This window comes from Tachypleus tridentatus, chromosome 3, assembly GCF_004210375.1.
Source record: "Tachypleus tridentatus isolate NWPU-2018 chromosome 3, ASM421037v1, whole genome shotgun sequence".
NCBI lineage: Eukaryota > Metazoa > Arthropoda > Merostomata > Xiphosura > Limulidae > Tachypleus > Tachypleus tridentatus.
Genome location: NC_134827.1, coordinates 53,510,248 through 53,536,746, shown reverse-complemented (window position 1 = coordinate 53,536,746; position 26,499 = coordinate 53,510,248). Strand labels below are relative to the sequence as shown.

The 26,499-nt window shown below is 33.4% G+C and overlaps 1 protein-coding gene across 10 annotated transcripts; it reads left to right on the top strand.

Moving 5' to 3' along the window:
- Positions 1 to 606: 606 nt before the first annotated feature.
- On the top strand, positions 607 to 25,846 carry LOC143246869 (protein Aster-B-like). 10 transcript variants are annotated; one of them, XM_076494108.1, is made up of 13 exons: positions 607 to 1,193; positions 2,127 to 2,232; positions 10,158 to 10,356; positions 14,885 to 15,038; positions 15,883 to 16,029; positions 18,496 to 18,614; positions 19,428 to 19,620; positions 20,108 to 20,161; positions 21,196 to 21,351; positions 22,605 to 22,680; positions 22,970 to 23,086; positions 24,086 to 24,206; positions 24,459 to 25,846. In XM_076494108.1, the coding sequence occupies exons 3-13, from the start codon at positions 10,159 to 10,161 to the stop codon at positions 24,789 to 24,791; spliced, it is 1,668 nt and encodes a 555-aa protein (XP_076350223.1). In that variant the 5' UTR covers positions 607 to 1,193; positions 2,127 to 2,232; position 10,158; the 3' UTR covers positions 24,792 to 25,846. The 10 variants fall into 10 exon arrangements, with proteins under 10 accessions (XP_076350223.1, XP_076350225.1, XP_076350220.1 ...); XM_076494105.1 differs by lacking the exon at positions 607 to 1,193 and adding an exon at positions 1,212 to 1,305 and having other exon boundaries at positions 2,127 to 2,234; XM_076494107.1 differs by lacking the exon at positions 607 to 1,193 and adding an exon at positions 1,220 to 1,318.
- The last annotated feature ends 653 nt before the right edge of the window (positions 25,847 to 26,499 follow it).

The following is a 26,499-nucleotide window of genomic DNA, read 5'->3' as shown; positions in this document are numbered from 1 at the left end:
TAACACTAAACTGTATATTATCATGAATAGAATTTATATTTATTTCGTAAATTTCTCTTTAATAATTTTATTGTTTCAATGTCTTAACCCTTTCGCTGCCAAATTCGATTCCACGGTTTTGCGCCATTTGTCACTCTCGTCGAATTTTTATTGTGTCTTTTTAAATCAATGGATAGCAAAAGGTTAGAAGCAAATGCAAAGCTCACACTTAATATTCATGAGCCTTTGATGTTTGTTTTGGTTTGTTTGTTTGTTTGTTTGTTTTGAATTTCGCACAAAGCTACTCGAGGGCTATCTGTGCTAGCCGTCCCTAATTTAGCAGTGTAAGACTAGAGGAAAGGCAGCTAGTCATCACCACCCACCGCCAACTCTTGGGATACTCTTTTACCAACGAATAGTGGGATTGACCGTCACATTATAACGCCCCCCACGGCTGAAAGGGCGAGCATGTTTAGCGCGACGGGGATGCGAACCCGCGACCCTCGGATTACGAGTCGCACGCTTTAACACGCTTGGCCATGCCGGTCCCATTTATTTTGGACTATTTACGTATTCATGAACCTGATCACGTGATTAGTATTGTTTCCGGGACGCGAAAAAATGTAGAATTTCGTCAACAAAGTTTCCAAGATGACTTTACTGTAGCTCAAGTTTTGGAAATAATTCAGCAAATTCGGACTTAGAGAGTAACTGTTTTGAGTAGGAAAGCTCCGAAGAAGACTTCAAAGACAGTGGTAAAGAACTAGACCAAGCACAAAAAGCAAATTCGAAGCAATAAAAGGAATAGGCTTAGTTAAAACGCCTAGGAGGCGTGGTTTCACTTTTAGCAAAAGTCAGCAAAATCACGGGAAAGAGTGACCGTGGTTCAAGAAAAGGCCTGAGGAAGCAGTTGATGAATTCTACCCTAGGTACAGTCCCCATCTACACCTGAACCCAAACCATCGACCAATTCAGAACAGGCTGCCCAGTGGCAGTGGAAAACTCTGGAAGAAAAGAAGATGTTTGAACAGGACTGGCTACCCGACTATATACGTTCGAAACAAACTCTGAAAATTTCATATTCATATGTTATAAATAAATAAATATATAAAATTTGCCGGTATGGGTTGAGAAAGCTATTATGTCGTCGACGTCAGTTACAATTACATATTCAGAAGTTAGGGGTCGTAAGTGAAACTTGACAAGAATGAATGGTAAACGAAGTGAATTGTGTTACTATTAGTGTTTTGGTTTACGCAAGACTAAGTTATATCTAAGTATTGTGGAAAGTAAAAGAAAGACCTATATTCCTTTTACTTGAATTCGGTATTTTTTGATTGTAAATATCGTTTAGCCAAATTAACGCTTAAATGTTTTTTTATTGTCAGTTTTTTGCATATATGTTTTTTATTGTGCCACGCACGACAAAGTATTACAACTCGTAAGCCCAGAGTATGAATTAGTTTTACGTGTAGTTTTTCTTAGTTCGTTTTAATAATATTTTATAAATTAAATTTCATGTATTTATTTTTGAAATTGATGTTTAGTGTTACACATAAAAAAAACTTTCCAGAATGATCTTAAGTTTTACCAATTTTTATTGGTTCACGAGTTTCGTAATTCTCTTTAAGTGGCAATTGACACTGATAATGGTAACAGTAGACTACAGGCTAGGAATCTCCAAGCACTTTGCCATAATAATGCCATGCTCACCAAAGGTAAATTGGTACTTTACTAATGTAGTATTGCCTTATCACACAAACATTTTGACCATACCTCAAAACTTGTATTTATTACAACTCTGTGGTGACAATTAGTGTATCTGAACTGTAGTGTACACAACACATACTGTAACAAGGGCTAAATTCTTTTAGTAAGTTTTACTTCATTAAATGTATGGGTTATTGCACTTCCATTTATCATAACTTTAATTTATATATATAAATTATTATATACTATATTATATAATAATATAATTTATTATATACTATTTTCAAATTGAGATTTGAAACCTTTTTTTATCTGATTTCAGAATAGTTTAACTTGTATGATTTAATTTCTTCAAGTACCAATCAATTAATGAAATTCATTTGGATTAAGAAATAAATACATTTTTATAGAGTGATACATTTCTTAAATTATTTCAGAAGGAAACAGAGGAAGAATATTAAGTATTATTAAGTCCACCACTTGTACCTCATGATTTTGAAGCAAGATCTGCTAAGGATATCAGGCCCATTTATTTCAGATTAAGTGTGTGTATATCCTAGTTGTTTGTTGTTACTTATGGTTACTATGTTTATGCAAAAACAAATTTTAATTACAAAAAATTTTCTCTGTTTTTAGAAGCATTTGTTACATTTGTCCACAGTATAATTTCTGTTAATCCTAGAATTATTGGTTCCCATCCAATTTTTAAACTCATTTTCCTGAATTACTTTTCAAACTGTATCTGGGTCCATGATTGTTTGTTTCATGGTTTCTAATAATATAAAACACCACTAAAAATTTTAAAGATAAAAAACCTCAGAATTAGAATTGATTATCATTATGCTATGGACTTAAATATGAAAGAAAATAGTCACTCACCAGGGTGCAGTATGTGGACTTCACTGGTAGTGAACAGTATGGAAATAAATTTATAATTCAAGGTTTAACAGATAAAAAATTTCAACCAGTGTAAAACTAAACACTGATAAATTTGTTCCAAATATTTTTGCAAGATAAAATATTACAAGACATATTTATACATATAACAGTTTATCTTTCTGATGGTTTACTGTCAAGTATAATAATAAATAGTAAAAATTCCAGTAATACTAAATAATGAGCTGAAATAGCCAGTTTTTGTAAAGGTTTTATTTGGGGAACATAAAAAAAACAAAACAAATTGTGTCTATAAACACTGCAACTAAGTAGAACCTTAATATATATTAAAAATAAAAACAATAACATAATTTTAAGTAAAGAACCAGACATCAAGATACCATTATTAATTGTGAGACAATCTTCAGTCGTGGGACTTTCATACTGTTTTTACAGATGTTTATTACATGTGATGCTGATAGAACCTTCTAATAATATTTTAATAGTTTTATTTATTGCCCTTTCAACTCTTCTATAAACTATAACTTCACCTTCTCGTATTATTATTGAAGATTGCTGTGGTCTTCAAACAGATACAAATTAGCACACAAATATTTTCACAGTTTATAAATGAAAGGAATTGAGGGAAAAGTTTATATAAGCTGTGAAAACAACAACTTGTAAACCTCTATATATATTCTGTTATTATGTGATATTCTAATTCTGATTTTATCCAATCATATTTAAATTTACATCATAGCTTTTTGATTGGTGAATGATCAAATCATTTCACGTGGCACAATTACAAGGTTGCAACAAAGATCTGTACAGAAACTAATCAAAAAGCTTCAGATAGAAGAAATAATAAAATGTTTTCAGGGATTGTAAGATTAGAAAATGTTATTCTTTGGGATAGGCAGAAAAAGTAAAATTAAATAAGTGATTTATTTTTAGTATCAGATATTATTTATGATGAATTATTTTAGCTGTTAAATTTAAGAATCATCTGTATTGGATTTGAAAATTGTATTAAACTTTTTATAATGTTTAATCTGTTGTAGTACTTTGTAGTTTTTTGGTGTAAATGTAAAAATTTAAACATGTTTTTAATCATTTCTTAACTTGTCATAGAATTAAATACATATAACTTAACAAGTAAAGGTTTCTGTTGGTTGTGAGAAAGAAACAGAAAAGTTATATTCAAGTTTTATTTTTATTATCCATTGGTTTGAATTCTACTTACAAATTTAAGAGGGATGACTTTAAACTTCTGTTAGGGGTTTTACTAGAGTCTGAGTAGGTTGTTTTAGATGAGTGCCATTTCAAGGAATACTTCGAGGCATGACCTGTATTTCTTTAAAAAAAGTTTTTTAAATTTCTGTAAGAACTAGACTTTAATTAAGAAATTTGTTATACAGAATTCATCAGAGAAAACCGTTCGTTATGTAGTTCTTACAGAATAACTTTGATTATTACAAATTATTCATTTCCCATATAAAAAGACATATTAGTCAATGGAAGGCTGTGTGTATCACAGTATTATCTTTGGTATAATGCCAACATATTTTGATGAGAAACATTTTTAGGTACCGTTTTCATGGTTGACCTGAAGATGACCTAAGAAGGTCGAAATGTTGTTCTCCACTTTGCTTTAAATAAAGTGTTAATACCCATACCAACCATCTTGAGAACACATTTTTACTTCAAATGGGTTTTTCATCATCATGTAGATGCTGATTTTAAGTAACTTGTGTAATTATTTTATATGTTTTATCGGAATTGGGCAATGTGTTGGACTGTGGATCTTAAGATCTTTGGCTTACTTTCTGCTCTTGTAAAATTATGCTTTGATGATATCATAGGTGCGTCATACAAGTGGTGAAGTCCCATTTACCCTATAGTAGCTCAAGAGTGGGTAATGTTAGCTAACCACCTACCCTCTAGTATATCAGTTCAAAATTAGGAATGATGGGTAATGTTGGCTAACCACCTTCCCTCTAGTGTGTCACTTCAAAATTAGGAATGATGGGTAATGTTGGCTAACCACCTTCCCTCTGGTGTATCAGTTCAAAATTAGGAATGATGGGTAATGTTGGTTAACCACCTTCCCTCTAGTGTGTCAGTTCAAAATTAGGAATGATGGGTAGTGTTGGCTAACCACCTTCCCTCTGGTGTATCAGTTCAAAATTAGGAATGATGGGTAATGTTGGCTAACCACCTTCCCTCTAGTGTGTCAGTTCAAAATTAGGAATGATGGGTAATGTTGGCTAACCACCTTCCCTCTGGTGTATCAGTTCAAAATTAGGAATGATGGGTAATGTTGGCTAACCACCTTCTCTCTAGTGTGTCAGTTCAAAATTAGGAATGATGGGTAATGTTGGCTAACTACCTTCCCTCTGGTGTATCAGTTCAAAATTAGGAATGATGGGTAATGTTAGCTAACCACCTTCCCTCTGGTGTATCAGTTCAAAATTAGGAATGATGGGTAATGTTGGCTAACCACCTTCCCTCTGGTGTATCAGTTCAAAATTAGGAATGATGGGTAATGTTGGCTAACCACCTTCCCTCTAGTGTGTCACTTCAAAATTAGGAATGATGGGTAATGTTGGCTAACCACCTTCCCTCTGGTGTATCAGTTCAAAATTAGGAATGATGGGTAATGTTGGTTAACCACCTTCCCTCTAGTGTGTCAGTTCAAAATTAGGAATGATGGGTAGTGCTGGCTAACCACCTTCCCTCTGGTGTATCAGTTCAAAATTAGGAATGATGGGTAATGTTGGCTAACCACCTTCCCTCTAGTGTGTCAGTTCAAAATTAGGAATGATGGGTAATGTTGGCTAACCACCTTCCCTCTAGTGTGTCAGTTCAAAATTAGGAATGATGGGTAATGTTGGCTAACCACCTTCCCTCTGGTGTATCAGTTCAAAATTAGGAATGATGGGTAATGTTGGCTAACCACCTTCCCTCTGGTGTATCAGTTCAAAATTAGGAATGATGGGTAATGTTGGCTAACCACCTTCCCTCTAGTGTGTCAGTTCAAAATTAGGAATGATGGGTAATGTTGGCTAACCACCTTCCCTCTGGTGTATCAGTTCAAAATTAGGAATGATGGGTAATGTTGGCTAACCACCTTCCCTCTGGTGTATCAGTTCAAAATTAGGAATGATGGGTAATGTTGGCTAACCACCTTCCCTGTGGTGTATCAGTTCAAAATTAGGAATGATGGGTAATGTTGGCTAACCACCTTCCCTCTGGTGTATCAGTTCAAAATTAGGAATGATGGGTAATGTTGGTTAATCACATTCCCTCTAGTGTATCAGTTCAAAATTAGGAATGATGGGTAATGTTGGTTAACCACCTTCTCTAGTGTGTCAGTTCAAAATTAGGAATGATGGGTAGTGTTGGCTAACCACCTTCCCTCTAGTGTATCAGTTCAAAATTAGGAATGATGGGTAATGTTGACTAACCACCTTCCCTCTGGTGTATCAGTTCAAAATTAGGAATGATGGGTAATGTTGGCTAACCACCTTCCCTCTGGTGTATCAGTTCAAAATTAGGAATGATGGGTAATGTTGGCTAACCACCTTCCCTCTGGTGTATCAGTTCAAAATTAGGAATGATGGGTAATGTTGGCTAACCACCTTCCCTGTGGTGTATCAGTTCAAAATTAGGAATGATGGGTAATGTTGGCTAACCACCTTCCCTCTGGTGAATCAGTTCAAAATTAGGAATGATGGGTAATGTTGGTTAACCACCTTCCCTCTAGTGTGTCAGTTCAAAATTAGGAATGATGGGTAGTGTTGGCTAACCACCTTCCCTCTGGTGTATCAGTTCAAAATTAGGAATGATGGGTAATGTTGGCTAACCACCTTCCCTGTGGTGTATCAGTTCAAAATTAGGAATGATGGGTAATGTTGGCTAACCACCTTCCCTGTGGTGTATCAGTTCAAAATTAGGAATGATGGGTAATGTTGGCTAACCACCTTCCCTCTGGTGTATCAGTTCAAAATTAGGAATGATGGGTAATGTTGGTTAATCACCTTCCCTCTAGTGTGTCAGTTCAAAATTAGGAATGATGGGTAATGTTGGTTAACCACCTTCCCTCTAGTGTATCAGTTCAAAATTAGGAATGATGGGTAATGTTGGCTAACCACCTTCCCTCTAGTGTATCAGTTCAAAATTAGGAATGATGGGTAATGTTGGCTAACCACCTTCCCTCTAGTGTATCAGTTCAAAATTAGGAATGATGGGTAATGTTGGCTAACCACCTTCCCTCTGGTGTATCAGTTCAAAATTAGGAATGATGGGTAATGTTGGCTAACCACCTTCCCTCTGGTGTATCAGTTCAAAATTAGGAATGATGGGTAATGTTGGCTAACCACCTTCCCTCTGGTGTATCAGTTCAAAATTAGGAATGATGGGTAATGTTGGTTAACCACCTTCCCTCTGTGTATCAGTTCAAAATTAGGAATGATGGGTAATGTTGGCTAACCACCTTCCCTCTAGTGTATCAGTTCAAAATTAGGAATGATGGGTAGTGTTGGCTAACCACCTTCCCTCTGGTGTATCAGTTCAAAATTAGGAATGATGGGTAATGTTGACTAACCACCTTCCCTCTGGTGTATCAGTTCAAAATTAGGAATGATGGGTAATGTTGGCTAACCACCTTCCCTCTGGTGTATCAGTTCAAAATTAGGAATGATGGGTAATGTTGGCTAACCACCTTCCCTCTGGTGTATCAGTTCAAAATTAGGAATGATGGGTAATGTTGGCTAACCACCTTCCCTCTGGTGTATCAGTTCAAAATTAGGAATGATGGGTAATGTTGGCTAACCACCTTCCCTCTGGTGTGTCAGTTCAAAATTAGGAATGATGGGTAATGTTGGTTAACCACCTTCCCTCTGGTGTATCAGTTCAAAATTAGGAATGATGGGTAATGTTGGCTAACCACCTTCCCTCTGGTGTATCAGTTCAAAATTAGGAATGATGGGTAATGTTGGCTAACCACCTTCCCTGTGGTGTATCAGTTCAAAATTAGGAATGATGGGTAATGTTGGCTAACCACCTTCCCTGTGGTGTATCAGTTCAAAATTAGGAATGATGGGTAATGTTGGCTAACCACCTTCCCTCTAGTGTATCAGTTCAAAATTAGGAATGATGGGTAATGTTGGTTAACCACCTTCCCTCTAGTGTGTCAGTTCAAAATTAGGAATGATGGGTAATGTTGGCTAACCACCTTCCCTCTAGTGTATCAGTTCAAAATTAGGAATGATGGGTAATGTTGGCTAACCACCTTCCCTCTAGTGTATCAGTTCAAAATTAGGAATGATGGGTAATGTTGGCTAACCACCTTCCCTCTAGTGTATCAGTTCAAAATTAGGAATGATGGGTAATGTTGGCTAACCACCTTCCCTCTGGTGTATCAGTTCAAAATTAGGAATGATGGGTAATGTTGGCTAACCACCTTCCCTCTGGTGTATCAGTTCAAAATTAGGAATGATGGGTAATGTTGGCTAACCACCTTCCCTCTGGTGTATCAGTTCAAAATTAGGAATGATGGGTAATGTTGGCTAACCACCTTCCCTCTGGTGTATCAGTTCAAAATTAGGAATGATGGGTAATGTTGGTTAACCACCTTCCCTCTGGTGTATCAGTTCAAAATTAGGAATGATGGGTAATGTTGGTTAATCACATTCCCTCTAGTGTATCAGTTCAAAATTAGGAATGATGGGTAATGTTGGTTAACCACCTTCTCTCTAGTGTGTCAGTTCAAAATTAGGAATGATGGGTAGTGTTGGCTAACCACCTTCCCTCTAGTGTATCAGTTCAAAATTAGGAATGATGGGTAATGTTGACTAACCACCTTCCCTCTGGTGTATCAGTTCAAAATTAGGAATGATGGGTAATGTTGGCTAACCACCTTCCCTCTGGTGTATCAGTTCAAAATTAGGAATGATGGGTAATGTTGGCTAACCACCTTCCCTGTGGTGTATCAGTTCAAAATTAGGAATGATGGGTAATGTTGGCTAACCACCTTCCCTCTGGTGTATCAGTTCAAAATTAGGAATGATGGGTAATGTTGGTTAACCACCTTCCCTCTAGTGTGTCAGTTCAAAATTAGGAATGATGGGTAGTGTTGGCTAACCACCTTCCCTCTGGTGTATCAGTTCAAAATTAGGAATGATGGGTAATGTTGGCTAACCACCTTCCCTCTAGTGTATCAGTTCAAAATTAGGAATGATGGGTAATGTTGGCTAACCACCTTCCCTCTAGTGTGTCAGTTCAAAATTAGGAATGATGGGTAATGTTGGCTAACCACTTTCCCTCTAGTGTATCAGTTCAAAATTAGGAATGATGGGTAATGTTGGCTAACCACCTTCCCTCTAGTGTATCAGTTCAAAATTAGGAATGATGGGTAATGTTGGCTAACCACCTTCCCTCTAGTGTGTCACTTCAAAATTAGGAATGATGGGTAATGTTGGCTAACCACCTTCCCTCTGGTGTATCAGTTCAAAATTAGGAATGATGGGTAATGTTGGTTAACCACCTTCCCTCTAGTGTGTCAGTTCAAAATTAGGAATGATTATTTCAGATTGGCTTTGATTAGCTTTGTGTGAAATTCAACACAAATAACCATTATATCTCCTACAGCTAAGAGCCACCCAATGGCTACATTCAACAATTTCTAATATAAAAAATGTAACCCTAAATTTACCAAAGGGCACTTAAAACACTTTTGTTTTACTCTGTTGAAAGATTTGGTTATAATTACTTAAACCAAAACTTCTTGACCGTATTGTTAACCGGTTGATGAATATTTAAATAAGTCCGAATGATCTGTGTCCCTAAAGGCCTGTCAGATATACTTATAAGTTAAGGTTTTGAAAAACAAACATTTCTGTTGGTAGATTATTTGTTTCAATATTGACTTTCCAATATCAATTTGTTGATATTTTGTACATTGTTTAGAGGGTTTTTTAAATTTTTATTTGTGAAACATACAAGATTTGGAACACAAAATTTGGTTATCTGTAAACCACAGTATAATTAGGAAGAAGAAATAGAAACCAGAATTCAAAACTTATGAATTGGATGTCCAAAAATAAAGTTTGTTGTCAAGATACATAGTTACTCAATACTTACTAACTTACTTCTTGAAAACAAGTAATTACCACTTTTATTTTATCACAGAAGCTTTATGATGGTGATTGTAATTTTCAGAGTTTTATGTTTGGTAACGTAGTAACAGATTGTGGTGGAGAAGTAAAGACAGCTGAGGACTACAAAGAAAAATCAATTCATCAAACATACATGAAGGGGCATGGGAAAATTAGGACTCTAATTTACTGTTGTTGGTTTTTGGAGAAAACATATTACACTGAAATAAATATTTCTGGCTTGAAGAAATGTGTTGACATTTCTAAATTTTGAACTGTTAAGCCAAAAGTAATTAATTTATTTTTCAGAAAATATAATTTAATAAAAAAGAAAGACACAAATGTAATTGTGTGAAGCATTTATTAAATGGTTCAGAATTCCATTTTTTATATGATTATTTATATTCATTGCATTACTGTTCGCTCATGTTTCAGCATGTCCATGTTTATTATGGAGAACCAGGCCTCACTAGCAATGATGAGAAACATGGAGCACGGGTTAATGAACACAGGACCACACCGTAGCAGTCAGTCTGCTGGACGTTGCACCTCAAGAGATGACTTGAGTGGTGGTAGCCGCAAAACACGAGAGGAAGGAGGAAATGGTGTTGGCACTGGTGGTATGTTGATCCAGGTGTCGTAAGCTGTCCACCGTTTCTTGCAGTGTTTTGTTAAGTTTTATTTACTTAAGATGAATTAATAACAAGTTTAATTTTTTTAATAGAAACAGAAGTTTATTTAACATATCTGAATCCAGAGCTATTGAATATTGATTTGTGAATTTACGCTATAAGTTTTTCATGTTGAAACACAGGTTGTTAAAACAGTTACGCATTCTGTTTTAAAACATTTGGTCTGTATACTGATATAATGATAGATTAGTTCCATTTTCTCTATGCTTGTATACTTTTAGGTAGGTTTTTTTTTTCAATTTTAAGAGTTGTTATAATTAAGTCTTAATTAATACCCATCCTGGGATTGTAGCCCTAAAATTAAAAACATTTTGTGAATTTGTATATAATTTAAAGTTCTTAAATTGAAAATTTAATTTTTCAATTTTTATTAAAGATAATAATGAACATTGTATTTGCTATTCTTCTGGCTTCTTTTTAAAATTAACAGCACTGTAAGGAAACCTTGTATAAATTTATTTTTAATATGGATTTAAACATTTTTTTTCTCACACTTTATATTGTATAACCATAAAGCTTTACTTGGGAAACAGTAGATAATTTGTTCAAATATCTTCCAAAAGTATATAAAAAGAACAACAGATGTTTCACAAAAGGCCAACAAGGCCTAGCGATTAGTATTATGGATAGCGAATCTAATGTTTTGAGATGTGCATTCTGTTACTGCTAAAAGTAATAAACATTCACCTTCTGGTCTCCAGTGTTACTAAACTATTTAAACTGGTCAACACGAGTGAAAGACCATGTCGTAACGTTTGTTGACTGGCATTCAATTTCTATTGGACTGCTATTTCATGTACACTGTTGCTATTAAGTTTGGTATTAAATTTTAGTAATACATATATATTTCTTATTAATTAATTTCTCAATTTAAAAGTAAACATTAAAAAGAAACATACACCTAAATACCAGTTTTTGTATGTCTCGTAGTATGTTGAATGAAACTTTGTTTCAGGTTAGACGTTTTGTACACATTAGGGACTTAAATTACAAATATTCAAAACCTGGATTATAAAATATGAACCTCCTATGTTTCATATTTGTTATTGTTATATTTACTGAATCAACGGATAATGCTGCCTACTTTTCATTTTTAGAAACACTTTCTTACATACGCCCACTTCTGTCTGCGACATGTGAATAACAAACTGAAAGCTCAGGGTTTCCTCCAAGTGCCTTTCTCAGCATCTTTGAAGTATTCAGGCAGCAAACTCTTTCTTTTCATGCTAGATTCCAAGAGGTAAGGTGATACTTCAATGAGCTTGAAATTTCATATTGTTTGAAACAAATACAGCTTATTTGTCAAGCTTGATAAATTGTAGTGGAATTCTGTGGTGTTCATGCAGTTATTTGTGGTTATTTTAAAATGCATAAAGCTTTAAAAAACTTATTTACTTGCACATTTTCCAGATGCAAAATTTGATGAGGCTAAGTGCAATACATTCATCAGCAACTAAACAGAAGATTCTTAACAACAAGAGCAGAAAATTCTTTGTTTACTGTTTTAAGTTTTAAGAAAAGTTACAGGACTTGTTTGTAAATAGTAATAATCTATCTATCTATATATATATAATGTATAATAATTGAAATGTGACTGCATATAACAAAATACTGGTCCACTGAAACACACCTGAGACAGGTAACTTTATAAAGGCCAGTTTTATGTTTTTGAATAGGGTAACATTAGTGCATGTGTCACATCATTGAAACTTCTGTACTGTCAGCCAGGCATGGGTGGAAGGTCAATATAATAAAAATAATAATTATATATAGATTTATAAAATTATGAGATATAAGCAATTTAGAGCAAACATTTGTGTTATAATCTGTAGTCATTCTACAAAGAAGAAAGTATAATTCTTATTTATTTCCTAATACTTTATGGTGGTTACGAGGTCAGTCAAATTGACCTCCCACATAGTTGGGGCATAGAAAGTAACAGACAGAATGTGAGTCTTACTGGAAACAAATGTTTGAAATGTATTTAGGAGGTTTTAGAGATTATATAAATAATATTTGAGATATATGGAACAAAGAATAGTTTTTTAATCATAACATGAAAATGATTTTGCACTTGTACTAGTAACGAAACAGACTTCATTATCATAAACAAATCTTTAGTAAAAATAATTCATTAAAAAAACCTGTTTTTTTGTGAACAAAAGATTGTAATCAGATTTTGTGAAAGTACACTTACAGTATTGAAAGTTATAGCACAAACACTTAACTTGTGCAGTTGTGTGTATGAATTCCTTTGTTTTGTACTGAGTCTGTCACACAGGAGTTAATAGTTTGTGTCATATGGGGAAGAAGTAATATACAGTCACCTTCTTGTCTACATTATTTGTAAGGTGTTTAACAAAGAAGTCTGTGTTAAAGAGTGAAGAACAGTAGGTCACCTTCTGGTTTTTAAAGGATTCACTAAATTGGTTTATTTTTAAAAAGGAACAACTGGATCAAAAGTTCACCTGGATGTATCAAGTTGAAGTTTGTTGTTAATCTAAGTGATATTTTGTGTGTTTGAAATTAACTATATTTAATTTCTAAAGTTTAGTTGGATAACAAAAGTGTAAATGAATGAAATACCACAAATGTATCTGAACCGGCATGGATGTTGTTCCTTGTATTGGAATATAACAAAAACTTGGATTTAGTTGATGAATTAAAAAACTGTGTGTTGTGCCTGTTTTTTTTTCTCATACTTGTAACTAATATAAAATTTAAACCAGCTGGGGTGATCATCTTGAGGAACTTTTGGGTATTGGGCTTTGTGAGATGTCAACCAATTAAAAAACAGACAAACATGAACTTATTTTTCCTTCACTGACAAGTGACACAGATAATATTGAAACATAATAAGTAATGGAGCTCTGAGTTTACAAAGAAACCATTCAACTGTAAGAGGAAATGAAATATATGGTCTGTTACACTGTTTTTGTTTTGGTAAAAAAGTAGACGTTAATTTGTACGTACAACATCGATGGTACACGCAAAATGGATTCACAGATATTTGAACAGATTTTCTCTCATGCAGCGTGAAAACTTTGATTATTGTTTTTGTCAAATTGAAATAAAAATTCTATAAGCTAAAATGTAATAATACAGTAGTTATTAAAGTGAATACAGAGTACCTATTTGTATATAGTTTGAAAAGTTCCAACTTTGTCATAAACAAAGTGTGTCTGTGTATTACCATTTCTGTTGTGTAGATGTATCAGTTTGTGTGTAGGTTTTTCATCGTACCATAACTTATTGGAACCTCAGGTGCGTGTGGTGAGTATAGCTAATCTAAAGTACACCTGTGCTTGTCATCTTTGTGTGCAGTTAAAGGGGGTCTTCTTCTGAGTGTGTTTTATTAGTATTTACTGTACAATATGGCTTCTTTTTATGGATATATATATATATCATTATTATGTTATGTTAATTTCATGTAATTATTAAATTATTGTTGTTTTAAATTATTCTTAAAGCTACTCAATACAGTGTGGAAAGACAAATACCTGATACGAACTTGTAATATGCCCCCTGTGAGAGATTGATTAAAAGGGCTGAGGAAAATAATGGTGTACTGTACTCTTACGTACCTATGTACACTCAGACTCTGCATTGAAATGAACTATACAAGTGCAGGATTTCTTGAGTGATCAGAAATACTTAGAAAACCAAGAAAGTAACAGTACTTGTAATGGAATATGTGGATGAACCCAGACCTTCAGGCTACTTGAATTTCTTTTTCGTCTGGCCAGACCTATTATTCCGGTTCATGGCATGGACTGAAACTGTGTGTAGTAGATACAGTAAGTGGATTAGAGATACAGTTAGGTGTCAGTGTTTATCTGTCTTATGTTGCCTTCGATTTGTGGTGTGCAGCATGTGGACACGGCTGTTGACAGAGTGGGACTTTTTCATCTTGTACATCCTTGTAAGTCTTCATAACTTGCATGGTAGTTGAAAGTAATAAATTAATTGAAGATTGATATAAAACATTTGACCCTGCTTGGCGTTTCAGTTAGAGATCTCAGCTCACAATCTGCGGGTTGTGAGTTCGAATTCCGTCACTGAACGTGTTCGTCCTTTCAAATGTGGGAACATTACAATACTCATTCCCACTGTTTTTTGTAGCCTAAGATTTGAAGGTGGGTGGTGTAATTAATTGGTTTTCTCTTGTCTATCATGTTTAAATTAAGGAATGCTCGTGTTGATAGTTCTCGGGTAAATTTGCATTACAAAACTCTGAGAATACGAACAAACCAGAAAGTGAAACGTGGTCATGATAATAAAAATCACTGACTGACCTCACAAATTTTAACAAAATCTCTGTTTCTAATTTAGATTTTTACTAACTAATTTTCTCATTTATGGAACTTAGGAATATATTTCATAAGTCAGTGGCTGGGTCAGGAATCTACTACCCTTAGTGGACTTTTCTTTTAAGTAATGGTACCCTTGTAATCAATGGATCTATTTCAGGAGTCAGTGGCCAGGTCAGGAAGTGTCTCTGAGCAGGTGAAGGATGAACCTAAAGAAGAAATACCTCGTAGTGGAAGTGTAGATCCAGTAGGAAGGAACAATCCTTTGCATTATTCAACAGATTTCAGTGACACTACAGAAACGGAACCTGACGGTATATTATGATATTTTATGTATCTAATTAACATACTACCCTCTTCATTGGTGAAACAATTAGTTTAACAACTGTTGAATTCTTACTGTAGTGTGTAACACAAATGAATCAACTTTGTCAGAGGGTGTTAGCCTGTTTCATTACAATGCAGGTTTAACAAAAGGAAATTATCTCAAGAGCACTATATTAACTGAAAAACTTTTGTTTCCTCTTGAAAGTTCAACATTTTATCCATACTGTTGGTAAAGTTTTTTTTAGTGATAGCAAAACACATCTATTTTGGACAGACTTATAATTTATATTTCACAGTGGGAAAAAATTAATAATCTAGTTTAAAATTAGTTGAGAAAAGTAGTTTTGTACAGAAAAGATTGTCAGGAACATAGAGTGTAAGTTAGTGGCTCTTGTCATCAGGAACATACAGCATAAGTAAGTTTAATCACACTTAAGTTACAGAAAACCCATTAAGAAATGTTGAGTAGGATGTTATTAAAAGTAGTAAACTGACTCATTCACCTTGTTTTGAGATATTATTTTTAATAATTGTACATTTCCAGAAATAATCCTGATATTAATTAGCAGACTACCTTAGTTCATATAAACACCCTTTGTATCACTTTCTGTGTAACATTACCTTTCTAGTATGCTTAGTTCATGATGTATAAGTTATGTGATTCAAATTAATAAGTATTTGTAATACCACACTGACATACTTCCAACAGTGAAAATTATTAAATTCTCAAAATTTTAGGTTTTTTTTTAAATATTTCTGGTTTATGCACTTTTTATTATTATCTCATATTAACATGACACTGATGTTAGGTTGTGCTGTTTCTCGTGACAGTTGGCGAAGTATCGTGTTTGTGTTTGAGTCATGATGGGAAAGAGATGATGAACACTGTTATCCCTCTACCAGTTGAACAGGTCTTTAGTCTTGTATTTTCTGGCTCAAAGTTTTTTCGTGATCTTCTTGCATTAAGAAAAACATACAGTAAGTAAAACTGTTAGTAAGTAAAATCACTTATTAGTGCTCATTAGGACTAATTATTACTAAGGTGTTGGTCTGAAGCTGATAGTGTTGTCAAAGATACATTCATTAGGACTAATTATTACTAAGGGGATGGTCTGAAGCTGATAGTGTTGTCAAAGATACATTCATTAGGACTAATTATTACTAAGGAACTGGTCTGAAGCTGATAGTGTTGTCAAAGATACATTCATTAGGACTAATTATTACTAAGGTGTTGGTCTGAAACTGATAGTGTTGTCAAATATACATTCATAAGTACTAATTATTACTAAGGAACTGGTCTGAAGCTGATAGTGTTGTCAAAGATACATTCATTAAGACTAATTATTACTAAGGAACTGGTCTGAAGCTGATAGTGTTGTCAAAGATACATTCATTAGGACTAATTATTACTAAGCGGCTGGTCTGAAACTGATAGTGTTGTCAAAGATACATTCATTAGTACTAATTATTACTAAGGGGCTGGTCTGAAACTGATAGTGTTGTCAAAGATACATTCATTAGGACTAATTATTACTAAGGAACTGGTCTGAAGCTGATAGTGTTGTCAAAGATACATTCATTAGTACTAATTATTACTAAGGAACTGGTCTGAAACTGATAGTGTTGTCAAAGATACATTCATTAGTACTAATTATTACTAAGGGGCTGGTCTGAAGCTGATAGTGTTGTCAAAGATACATTCATTAGGACTAATTATTACAAAGGGGCTGGTCTGAAGCTGATAGTGTTGTCAAAGATACATTCATTAGGACTAATTATTACAAAGGGGCTGGTCTGAAGCTGATAGTGTTGTCAAAGATACATTCATTAGTACTAATTATTACTAAGGAACTGGTCTGAAGCTGATAGTGTTGTCAAAGATACATTCATTAGTACTAATTATTACTAAGGAACTGGTCTGAAGTTGATAGTGTTGTCAAAGATACATTCATTAGTACTAATTATTACTAAGGTGTTGGTCTGATGGTAATTCTTGGTGATGAGAAACCCAGTTTTGTTAACATGAAGGTGACCTAGGAAGGTCGAAATGTTGTTCTCTGCTTATCATTAAGTGTTAATACACATACCAGCTGATAGTGATTGTTGTTGCATCAGCCAACATTAGTGATTGTAGTAGCTATTTATATCATTAATCAGAAGTGTTTGTTATTTGTAACATTCAACAGAAATGGTTGTTGTTGCTATTTTTATAATAAAACAAAAGTTATTGTATCAGGTATTTACATCATTGGCTGTTAATTTTTAAGAATGATTGTAATGCTGTAAAATAAATTGTGAATTGTAATTATCCATTTATATTTCTGTCATCCATAAAACCAGTTTTTAGAATAAAGATTAGTAGTATCACATCATTTATTTTTATTTTAAAACTGGTTATTATTTTTCATCTGTGTTAGTTTATTTACATTAATATTAGGAAGGATAAAGTGTAATCTAGTCTTCATGTCTCTGAAGCAGGTCGTGCAACCACAGTGTTGACCAGGAGAAATTTACATTAGTAATTATAAGAAATTATTAGTGAAAGCAAACATGAATTTCTTAGAACATGTAATACTATATGTTATATCTGATGCTCATATGGCCTTTTCAGGCCACCTGCGGTGCAGTACGTTTAGTAAAATGCTGGGTTCTATTTATATAATACTGGAATAATACTGAATATTATTAATAATTCTTTTAATTTGAAGGATGATTTTAATATGAATTATTAGTTTAGTGTGTATATTTAAAGCTAACTGAAATGTCTTAAGCTGACCTAATGCCATGAAATATTGTTGGGTTTAAGACCATGAGGTTTGCAACTGATGAATAAACATTTGTTATCCTGACTGGTTATGATGGTAAAATTTGGAGTTTGATGCTTGCAATACACACAGATCATATACATCATAGTGCCTAATAATAAAAATAAATTACTGCTGTTATTTTCTTGTGCACTGAAATATTTCTACTGAGGTCTAGAAATTTATATTTCTTCCTGTTATTGGTAATTAGTAAGTAATTTGAATTATTAATCAAAGAAAAATATTACCGATGTCTTTGTTTTTAATCTTTGAAGGTATATTGATAAATAATAATAATAATAACAGAGTTTATATTGAAACCAGTGAGGTTGCTTTGTGGATTATGACTTTAGTTATACGCTAATAATTACCATTATTTTAAAAGGACTTGAGACCCATCCTTTGTTTGTGTGACTTTCTATTGTAATATGTTTCATTCTATTCTGTGGTGAGCAAATAAAGGCAAAAGTTGTCAAGATAAAAATTTCTTGTTCATCAGACAGGTTGTATGTTTTACAAGTTACCTCTTGTTTATAATAGTATTTTATTCTGCTGTATATTTAGTGTTAAAGAGAGGATCAAATGCCAGAACAGGTTTTGTTTGTAACATTCTGACTAAAGAGCAAGTGTTTTTTTGTAGATTTAATGGAAAGTTCCTGGCAGTTGTGTCCTGAGAATGGTCATAAAATGAGACAGGTTACCTACACCATAACTCTGAACCACTCCATGGCAAAGAATGCACAAACAACAGAAACACAGGTAAATTTTCAGAGATTTTTCATCCCTTAGTTTTTGAAATGGTTAACCCAAATTGTTTGTTATTTAATCTGTTGGAACGAATATACACCTGCAACTTTTTTCTATTGAAAATATTTGTAAAACACATTTCACCAAAAACACAATTGCCACTCAGTGTCATACTATATGAAAAACAAAATGATTTAAGAAAAGCTTCTGTAAAGAGGGAGGTTTTGAACAGTTGGATCAGAGAATCAGATAAGAACAGACGTAACAGGACGTCGTACAGGTCTTCTAACATCTGCAAGAACTCCATAGTTATAAAGTTGTTGGAAAGAACAAATACACAGAAGGCAGTATGTATAGAAAGAGTTAAGTTGGTCACTTTAAACAAACAACTGGATAATTTGCATGCAAGTATTAATACATCTAAAGTGTATTTGTATACAACAATTATTTGAAATATTTGGGAATATGTAACGTATTTTGTGTGTGAGTAACAACATCCAAATTATTCTAACGTTTTTTTACAATCAAAACTGTGGTTAGTAATATAAGTCATAAAATATTTACAACTTATTACATCTTGTTTCTTTTTGTTGATGTACCAGACTGTTTTCTAATTAAATACCATAATTAGTGGATATATATATTTTATTGTACCAGACTGTTTTCTAATTAAATACCATAATTAGCGGATATATATATTTTATTGTACCAGACTGTTTTCTAATTAAATACCATAATTAGTGGATATATATATTGTGTTGTACTAGACTGTTTTGTTTTCTAATTAAATACCATAATTAGTGGATATGTATTTCATTCTGCTAGAGACTACTGAAGCACAGTAAACCAGGTCAGGTGTATGTAGTTGTTTGCGATGTGGTCAGTACGGGGATTCCCTATAGTGACACCTTCTCCATAAAATCTCACTTCTGTCTGACGAAAGTTGCCAGTAACCAGTGTAGACTCTGTGTCCATGGCAATATTCAATACAAGAAGTCTGTTTGGGGACTTGTCAAATGTAAGAAACGACGTGAGATCAGTATAATGTAAGAAATTGCATTGAATGAATTTATCACAGCAGAGAGACATACTTTGGAATGAGGGTAGCACTTTGTATGGTGATTGGATGCTCTAGAATAATAATAGAAAATAGAATATTTCATGACATAACCATTGATGTATTTTTTTATTTAACACTGCATTGTTAAATTGTTGTCGCATCAAAATCGCACAACTGTGATAATACAGTTGATGTTAATTATGTTTTCACCAAAGTCACATGACAATTACCACAGTTGGTTTTAGTTGTATCTTCCTAAAAGTCACACAAACATTATAAATTTGATTTTTAGTTATGTCTAGAAAAAAGTGCTTTAGTTGATAAAAATAAATTTAATATTTAATGGCTTTTTACTAGTTACAGTAATACTCAAAATTATAACTAAAATTTGTTATAATTGTTTATGCCTTTTAAAATATCTAATATTAAGAACTTTTCTTTGCAGCTCTAATAGAAAAAAGTGCTATTCAAGGACTACAGGATTTCTGTGCTGACTTAGGTAGGTAATATTCTCACAACTGAACATTGTTTAGGTAGGTAATATTCTCACAACTGAACATTGTTTTGCAGCTTTAGAGCTGGCTGAGTACATCCAAATCAAGGCTTCTCAAACTTTTTGTTGGAAAAACACTTAGTAATTATATTATCTTTTAAGTGTCTTTCTTTACACAGGCTTGATCAAAATTACCAACCATGTCGCCACTCTAAGCTTGTTTAAAGTTGTCATAATTTTGACACTACTAAAGCTTCCTAAACATATTTCAAATGTATTTTTTAGTAGAATTCTATATTTTATCTATTGTTTTCTCCACCTTAACTATAAAAGATTGGTTAAATTGACAAACATTGTAACCAAAACAAAAACTACTATTTATTTTATCTAATCTAACTTTAATTAACATAGAGATATCTATTTTCACGTTTTAGTTATTTTTCATAATAATAACTAAAATTTGCAAATGAAAAACAAGTAATAGAATACTTACCTGGGTCTATTTTTTGTCATCAACTTTCGATGACACTTAAGCCTATTTTTGTTTATACCAATGACAGTAATACACTAAATTTTTATTTAATTAAGTAATGCATCAAAGAACAGAATACTAACAAGCAAAAAGTAAGCAGTGTCCCATATCTATTCCAATTTCTCTGGCTTTCCAACTATGTCACAAGAGCCATTACAAATTTATCCAAGCAAGTTACTATCTTTCTTGTAGAAGCAAACCTAGGACTAACTGAAAAATTGACAGTGTAATATAATATGTCGTTTGAACAATGAAAACTCTGGCTTTCTCTTGGCTATAAACAGTATTAAACTATTGTTGTTAAACTTGTGTAAAAATCTGAATCAGTTTGGTGGAATGATATGACTGTGTAATGTCAAGAATCATTGAACATTCTGGTTGTTAAATTTATGTATTCTAACGGAAAAGTTTATCTCAGTACTGTTGACATTTATATCCTAGATAATCAAATGGAATTACTGAATGTTATTCATCAATTATTTCTGTTGACTTCTGTCACTTGAAATAGAGGTTGCTCTGAACAAAGAAGCCAACTTGATAGATCAGCACACAATGAAGAAACGACGACGCCGAAAACGAGGAAAGACTGTGAACTTTTCCAAAGTAGATTCTCTTAGCAGATTATCTAAGTCATTACACACTCAGACCTATGTTAAGAAATTATGTAAGTATCAAAGCTGATTTCCTGAATTGTTACAAATCTAGACCTATGTTATAAATACGAGGTCTGTTCAAAAAATATGCGGACTGTTTGAATTGCGCGGCTCCAGTTGGTTCCAGGGGAATCCGCTTGGTGTTGCTAGATTTGCACAGATCAGCTGATTATGACGCCATTTCCCGATTGAAGATATCTTCATTTGTGTATTAGCTACGCGGTTTTAAGTGAAGTGCGATATTTTCGTTTGGCGGTTTCAGAATGAATGACCTGAAGAACAACGACTTGCTGTGAAATTTTGTGTTAAACTTGGAAAATCTGCGACTGAAACTTTTGCTATGCTTAACACGGCTTACGGTGATGTTGTTATGAAGCGTACGGCATGTTTCAAGTGGCATGAACGTTTTAAGGATGGTCGACAGTCCATTGAAGATGAGTGTCCTGGACGTCCTTCTACGTCAACTGACGACCCACACGTCGACAAAATCAACACCCTGGTGCGGGCAAATCAACGTCTGACTGTCAGGGAGCTTGCTGAAGAGTGTGGGATATCAGTTGGATCTTGTTACGAGATTTTGACCGAAAAATTGAAGATGCACCGCATTGCTGCGAAATTCAGCCCTCAGAACTCGTGAGTTTTTGGCCAAACACTCGATCACTGTTCTTCCCCCCCCCCTACTCACCTGACCTTGCTCCTTGCGATTTTTCTTGTTCCCCAAACTCAAAAGACCCTTGAAAGGAAGAAGATTTGAGACGATTCCCGAGATTAAGGCAAATGCGACGAAGGAGCTGGAGGACATTTTCAAGAAGTGGAAACACCGTTGGGATAATTGTGTGCGTTGGGGAGGAGAGTACTTTGAAGGGGTCCCAGACCTGTAACTTCTAAATAAAGTACATTTTGTTTTATGACGTCAGTCCGCGTATTTTTTGAACAGCCCTCGTATGTGTAACTATGAGAAGATCAAAAATTGAAATCAGTTACTATGTAACGTTTCATTTTTTTGTCCACGTTAATAATTAGAATGGAGGAAAACAAGAGGTACCATTGTATATTTTTAAAATTTCAACTGGACAAGTTGCAATATAAATACAGAAACTTGAAGTACCTCAAATATATTTGACCAAAATATCCTTGAATGAAGTTGGAAAGTAATAACAGATTTAGAAAAACTTTTTTGTAAGTATTTATCCATTAAATGTAGCTTGTGTTCAAGATATTATTGTCTGTACATGTATCAATGTTAGACATTTTTCCTGTCTAGCTTCTTACTTATCAGGATTAGAATGTGAAACTTTTAGGCCTTCATCAGATCTGATCACTAAAGTTATTTTGGCCACGTAAGTTAATTTGTTTTTCATTATAACATTGCCAGGAAATGATTAATCTTTGGCACGTGACATTTTGTACTAATTCATAAGTTTTACTTTATCAGTATGACCTCATGAATTTGTGTGATAGACTTTTTTCTAATTTCCTCTTTCTATTTAGGTTACTTGTTAACCGCTTGTTTCTAGCTTTTGTATTATCTTCACTTCTTAAAATAATTTCTTTTTTTTAGGTAACTTTTACATAATTTCTTTCCAGGCTATTTCTATTATTACTTTTTAACATCCTGTTTCTTTGTAGGTTATTTATTCTGCTACTTATTAATTTCCTGTTGTTCTACAAACTGTGGTCTATAGAAGATGAATTTCTTCGAGCAGCACCAGCTAATCCGCTGACATTTGACGTACCTCGAGGAAGGTAGAACTAATTGAATATCATAAACTATCATATGAAGAAATTTATTCCTAAGAATTTGTTTTATGAAATGCTAAAGGCTGATGATGGTTTGAGAAATTGTGGAAAAACGTGCCTTGTAGTTTTTCACACTTTTTATCATCTATGGTTGCTACAAAGAGTAGTCCAAGAGTTGGTGGTGGATGATGATGACTAGCTGCCTTCACTCTAGTCTTACACTGGTAAATTAGGGATGGCTAGTGCAGATAGCCCTTGAGTAGCTTTGTGCAAAATTCAAAACAAACAAACAATACACTGACAAATGTCTGGTTGATTAATATAAAGTAAGTCCTTAAAACTTGTAAATTGAACTACTAGAACACAGTATCAAGTTCAACAGTTGAGATGTTATTTATATTCTATTACTCTTATTAGCTTGTGAGAGTAACATGTAGAAATTTCTGAACATAAAGATTACATTTTCGTGAAATTGAATTTTATTAAATAATTTAAAATCCAAATGTTAGCATTAGTTTAAAACAGGATGTATTAGATTCTTTAAAATGCAGAATTTACTTACATTAGGCTTAACACTTTATTTACAAAACTTTAATTTACTATCTTACATTAGGTTTAATGCTTTATTTACAAAACTTTAATTTACTATCTTACATTAGGCTTAATGCTTTATTAATGATATTTTCAGTTGATAACAGATTTGATAGTATTAGATGTAAATTTTGATAAAACACCACCTGCACTACAATGAATGTTTTCCCTATGTTCCTCTAAATCTACCCATTTAAGTTCAAAATTAGAGGCATAAAAAATAATATTTCATATTATATGTTGTCCCCTGTAAGTTGCTGCCCAACAGAGTTGCATAGGCTAGGTTATGGGAGACAAAACGATCTTTAATATACTCAGTTTTATATTATTCATATATTGATTTTGGCCACTGGTTAGTGCAGTCCATGTGCCCAGTTTTATAACTTTTAGCAGTACATTATTTCATGTTTCCAGGTTCGAAGAACTTTCTATTGATGGCTGGCTTAAATTACTGAACAGACAGGAAAAACTGCATCAACTAGAGAGTGAACGGTGGAAAGAGGCACTTGGAAAGGTGTTAAAAATTATTAACATTGTAAGTATCCAACTCTTTTGTTAAAATGATCTAGAAATTAAAATAATTTTCAAGAAATACGATCTTCGTGTCTCTAAACCTAATCCAATAGAAATAACTGAATTTGATTTAATGAGTTTAGAGATTTTCCCTGGCCTATATTTACTCAGGAACAATGTTTTCATTATTACCAGATTTCAAATCTATAAAGTATTAATTAGTAGTACTGCAACACCTGAAACTAGCAGTAACTACAATCTGCACCTTTCCCAGGTAGAAATATCTCTGACAGATTTGAGAAGCAACACAGATTTGTACAAGTCACTCCTTGCATTTAATTTAGACAGTGTCACTCAGGTGAAAGGCTCGACAACTTCATCAGAAAGGGTGAGCACAGAATTACGGAGCAATTCTGAAAAAGAAACCACGAGACCACATGGTTTGCGTGAGAAGAACTTCAGGTATTACAGCTTAGCCAAAGAATCTTCAGGGTTAGAGAATTCAAACACAGATTCTCAGAAGTACTGTACTTTAAACAAAACCAAAGCAACAATTCCTTATCTATTATTCAACGAGCGTGAAATAACGTGTTCCAAACCAACTTAGTGTAATAACACTGAAATAATCCTCATTGAAGTTTTGAGTTATTATATATTGTTCTGAAAAGGTTTGTGTAATTGTTCAGTTTATAACATACCTTTGGACCCTATTGTTTCACTTCTGTATTAAGAGAAGTTTTTATACTAATAAATATATTCGTTAGAGAGGGTGTATGTAAGTTTACAAAACAGTTTTATCAGCAAGTGCCAGACAGTTCTTGGTATGATCTGTTCATTAAACATGACTATCACGTGTGTGTTCTATACAGTGAGCGTGATTACTCTCTTCTTGGGGTGGGCTGAACACTACCAGTATACTATATGATATATTGAGTTGTCTTTAACTCATCACAGTGAACCTATATTTATATAGAATATGCAAAACAGTCATCAGAGTTACTGATAAGAAGTAGTGTTCCCTGAAACTGGTATAACTCAGTGTCATGTGAGGAACCCAATGGTACATTTGTTTCTATTTTACCAGCAGTAAAGTAATTGGTTTTCAGGGATTAGAAGGAACCAGTGGATTCTAACTTTTATCATTTTGGACTAGTAATGTATAGATATGTAAAACAAAATTTTAAATTTATTTAAAGAGAATCTTAGATGCATTAGTTATCTTGGTTTGTGTTTGGAGATTAAAAGATATTTAAATTCTTTAAGTCCTATCAGTACATAAATAGTCTTTATGTTGTTATATTCCATCACTAACAGTTTCTACTGTTGGCTTTGTTTGGATTAGTACAGATAGTTTATCTTTGTTATTACATATGAGATGAGCTGCCATGTTAACAACCATACAAATCATTTGTTAACGACATTAAGTAATGAAAGCTAATAGAGTTGTTGTCTTTATCATGTGCATAACGTCTGAGCAGACTATGTTCAGTTGGAACTAGTTCTAATAGTAGAGAATACCCGAGAAGCAAGTTTGTAGTCTATTTTTTATTGTAGACACAAGGAGTTAAAGTTGTTTTTCCAATCGTTAAGAATATCCATATAGTTTCTATTTCCTCTTGTCAGAGAAGTAATGTGTAAGATCAACATATCTTTATTACATAATTATATTTACCACAAATATTTTCATTTAATCTTTTGTCTAACCGTAGTCAGTTCAGTGTTGTATCTGACCATGTAAGCTAGAAATATTTAATAATAAGGACCATTCCTTTTAATAGTTAGAAAGCAGAAGATTACTATAGGTAATAGTGTTGAATTCACTGAAGACTACATACCTCCATGTTACATTACCCAGAGGACCTGTCATAGTGGGTTAGAATATTAATCTTGGAGAACAGAGCCACACCAAGGCAGTGTATGTAACTAAGAAAATTTTCATAACCATTGTAACAATTGTTTAGTTTCTTTTAAAGTCAGGTAAGATTGTGTCACAGGCAGGCCTGAAAATTTGAACTTCATAAAGGTTTGGGTTTTAATAACCAGTTTTCCATAATTAAAACTGATGCAGATTTCAAAATTCTTTATAAATCAAGAAGAAACAACTCAGTTCAAATTTTGTTTACCACAATGAACGTTTCTTATGGTTGGGTTCTAGAACAGTCACTGAGACTATAGAGAAATCGATAGCTAGTGGTTATCAACATTTTGAACAAACATTACTATTCGATTCCTTATGTGAAAGTGTTCGCGATGGAGAAAAATGGATATTTTCAGATTCAGCATATAGGAATGACTGTAGAACATAAAACCATCAC

Coding starts and splice junctions, on each gene's coding strand:
- LOC143246869 (XM_076494104.1), top strand. CDS start 14,100: ATGGAATATGTGGATGAACCCAGACCTTCAGGCTACTTGAATTTCTTT. Junction 16,030..18,495: donor TGCATTAAGAAAAACATACA/GTAAGTAAAACT, acceptor GTTTTTTTGTAG/ATTTAATGGAAAGTTCCTGG. Junction 20,162..21,195: donor GGATTTCTGTGCTGACTTAG/GTAGGTAATATT, acceptor CACTTGAAATAG/AGGTTGCTCTGAACAAAGAA.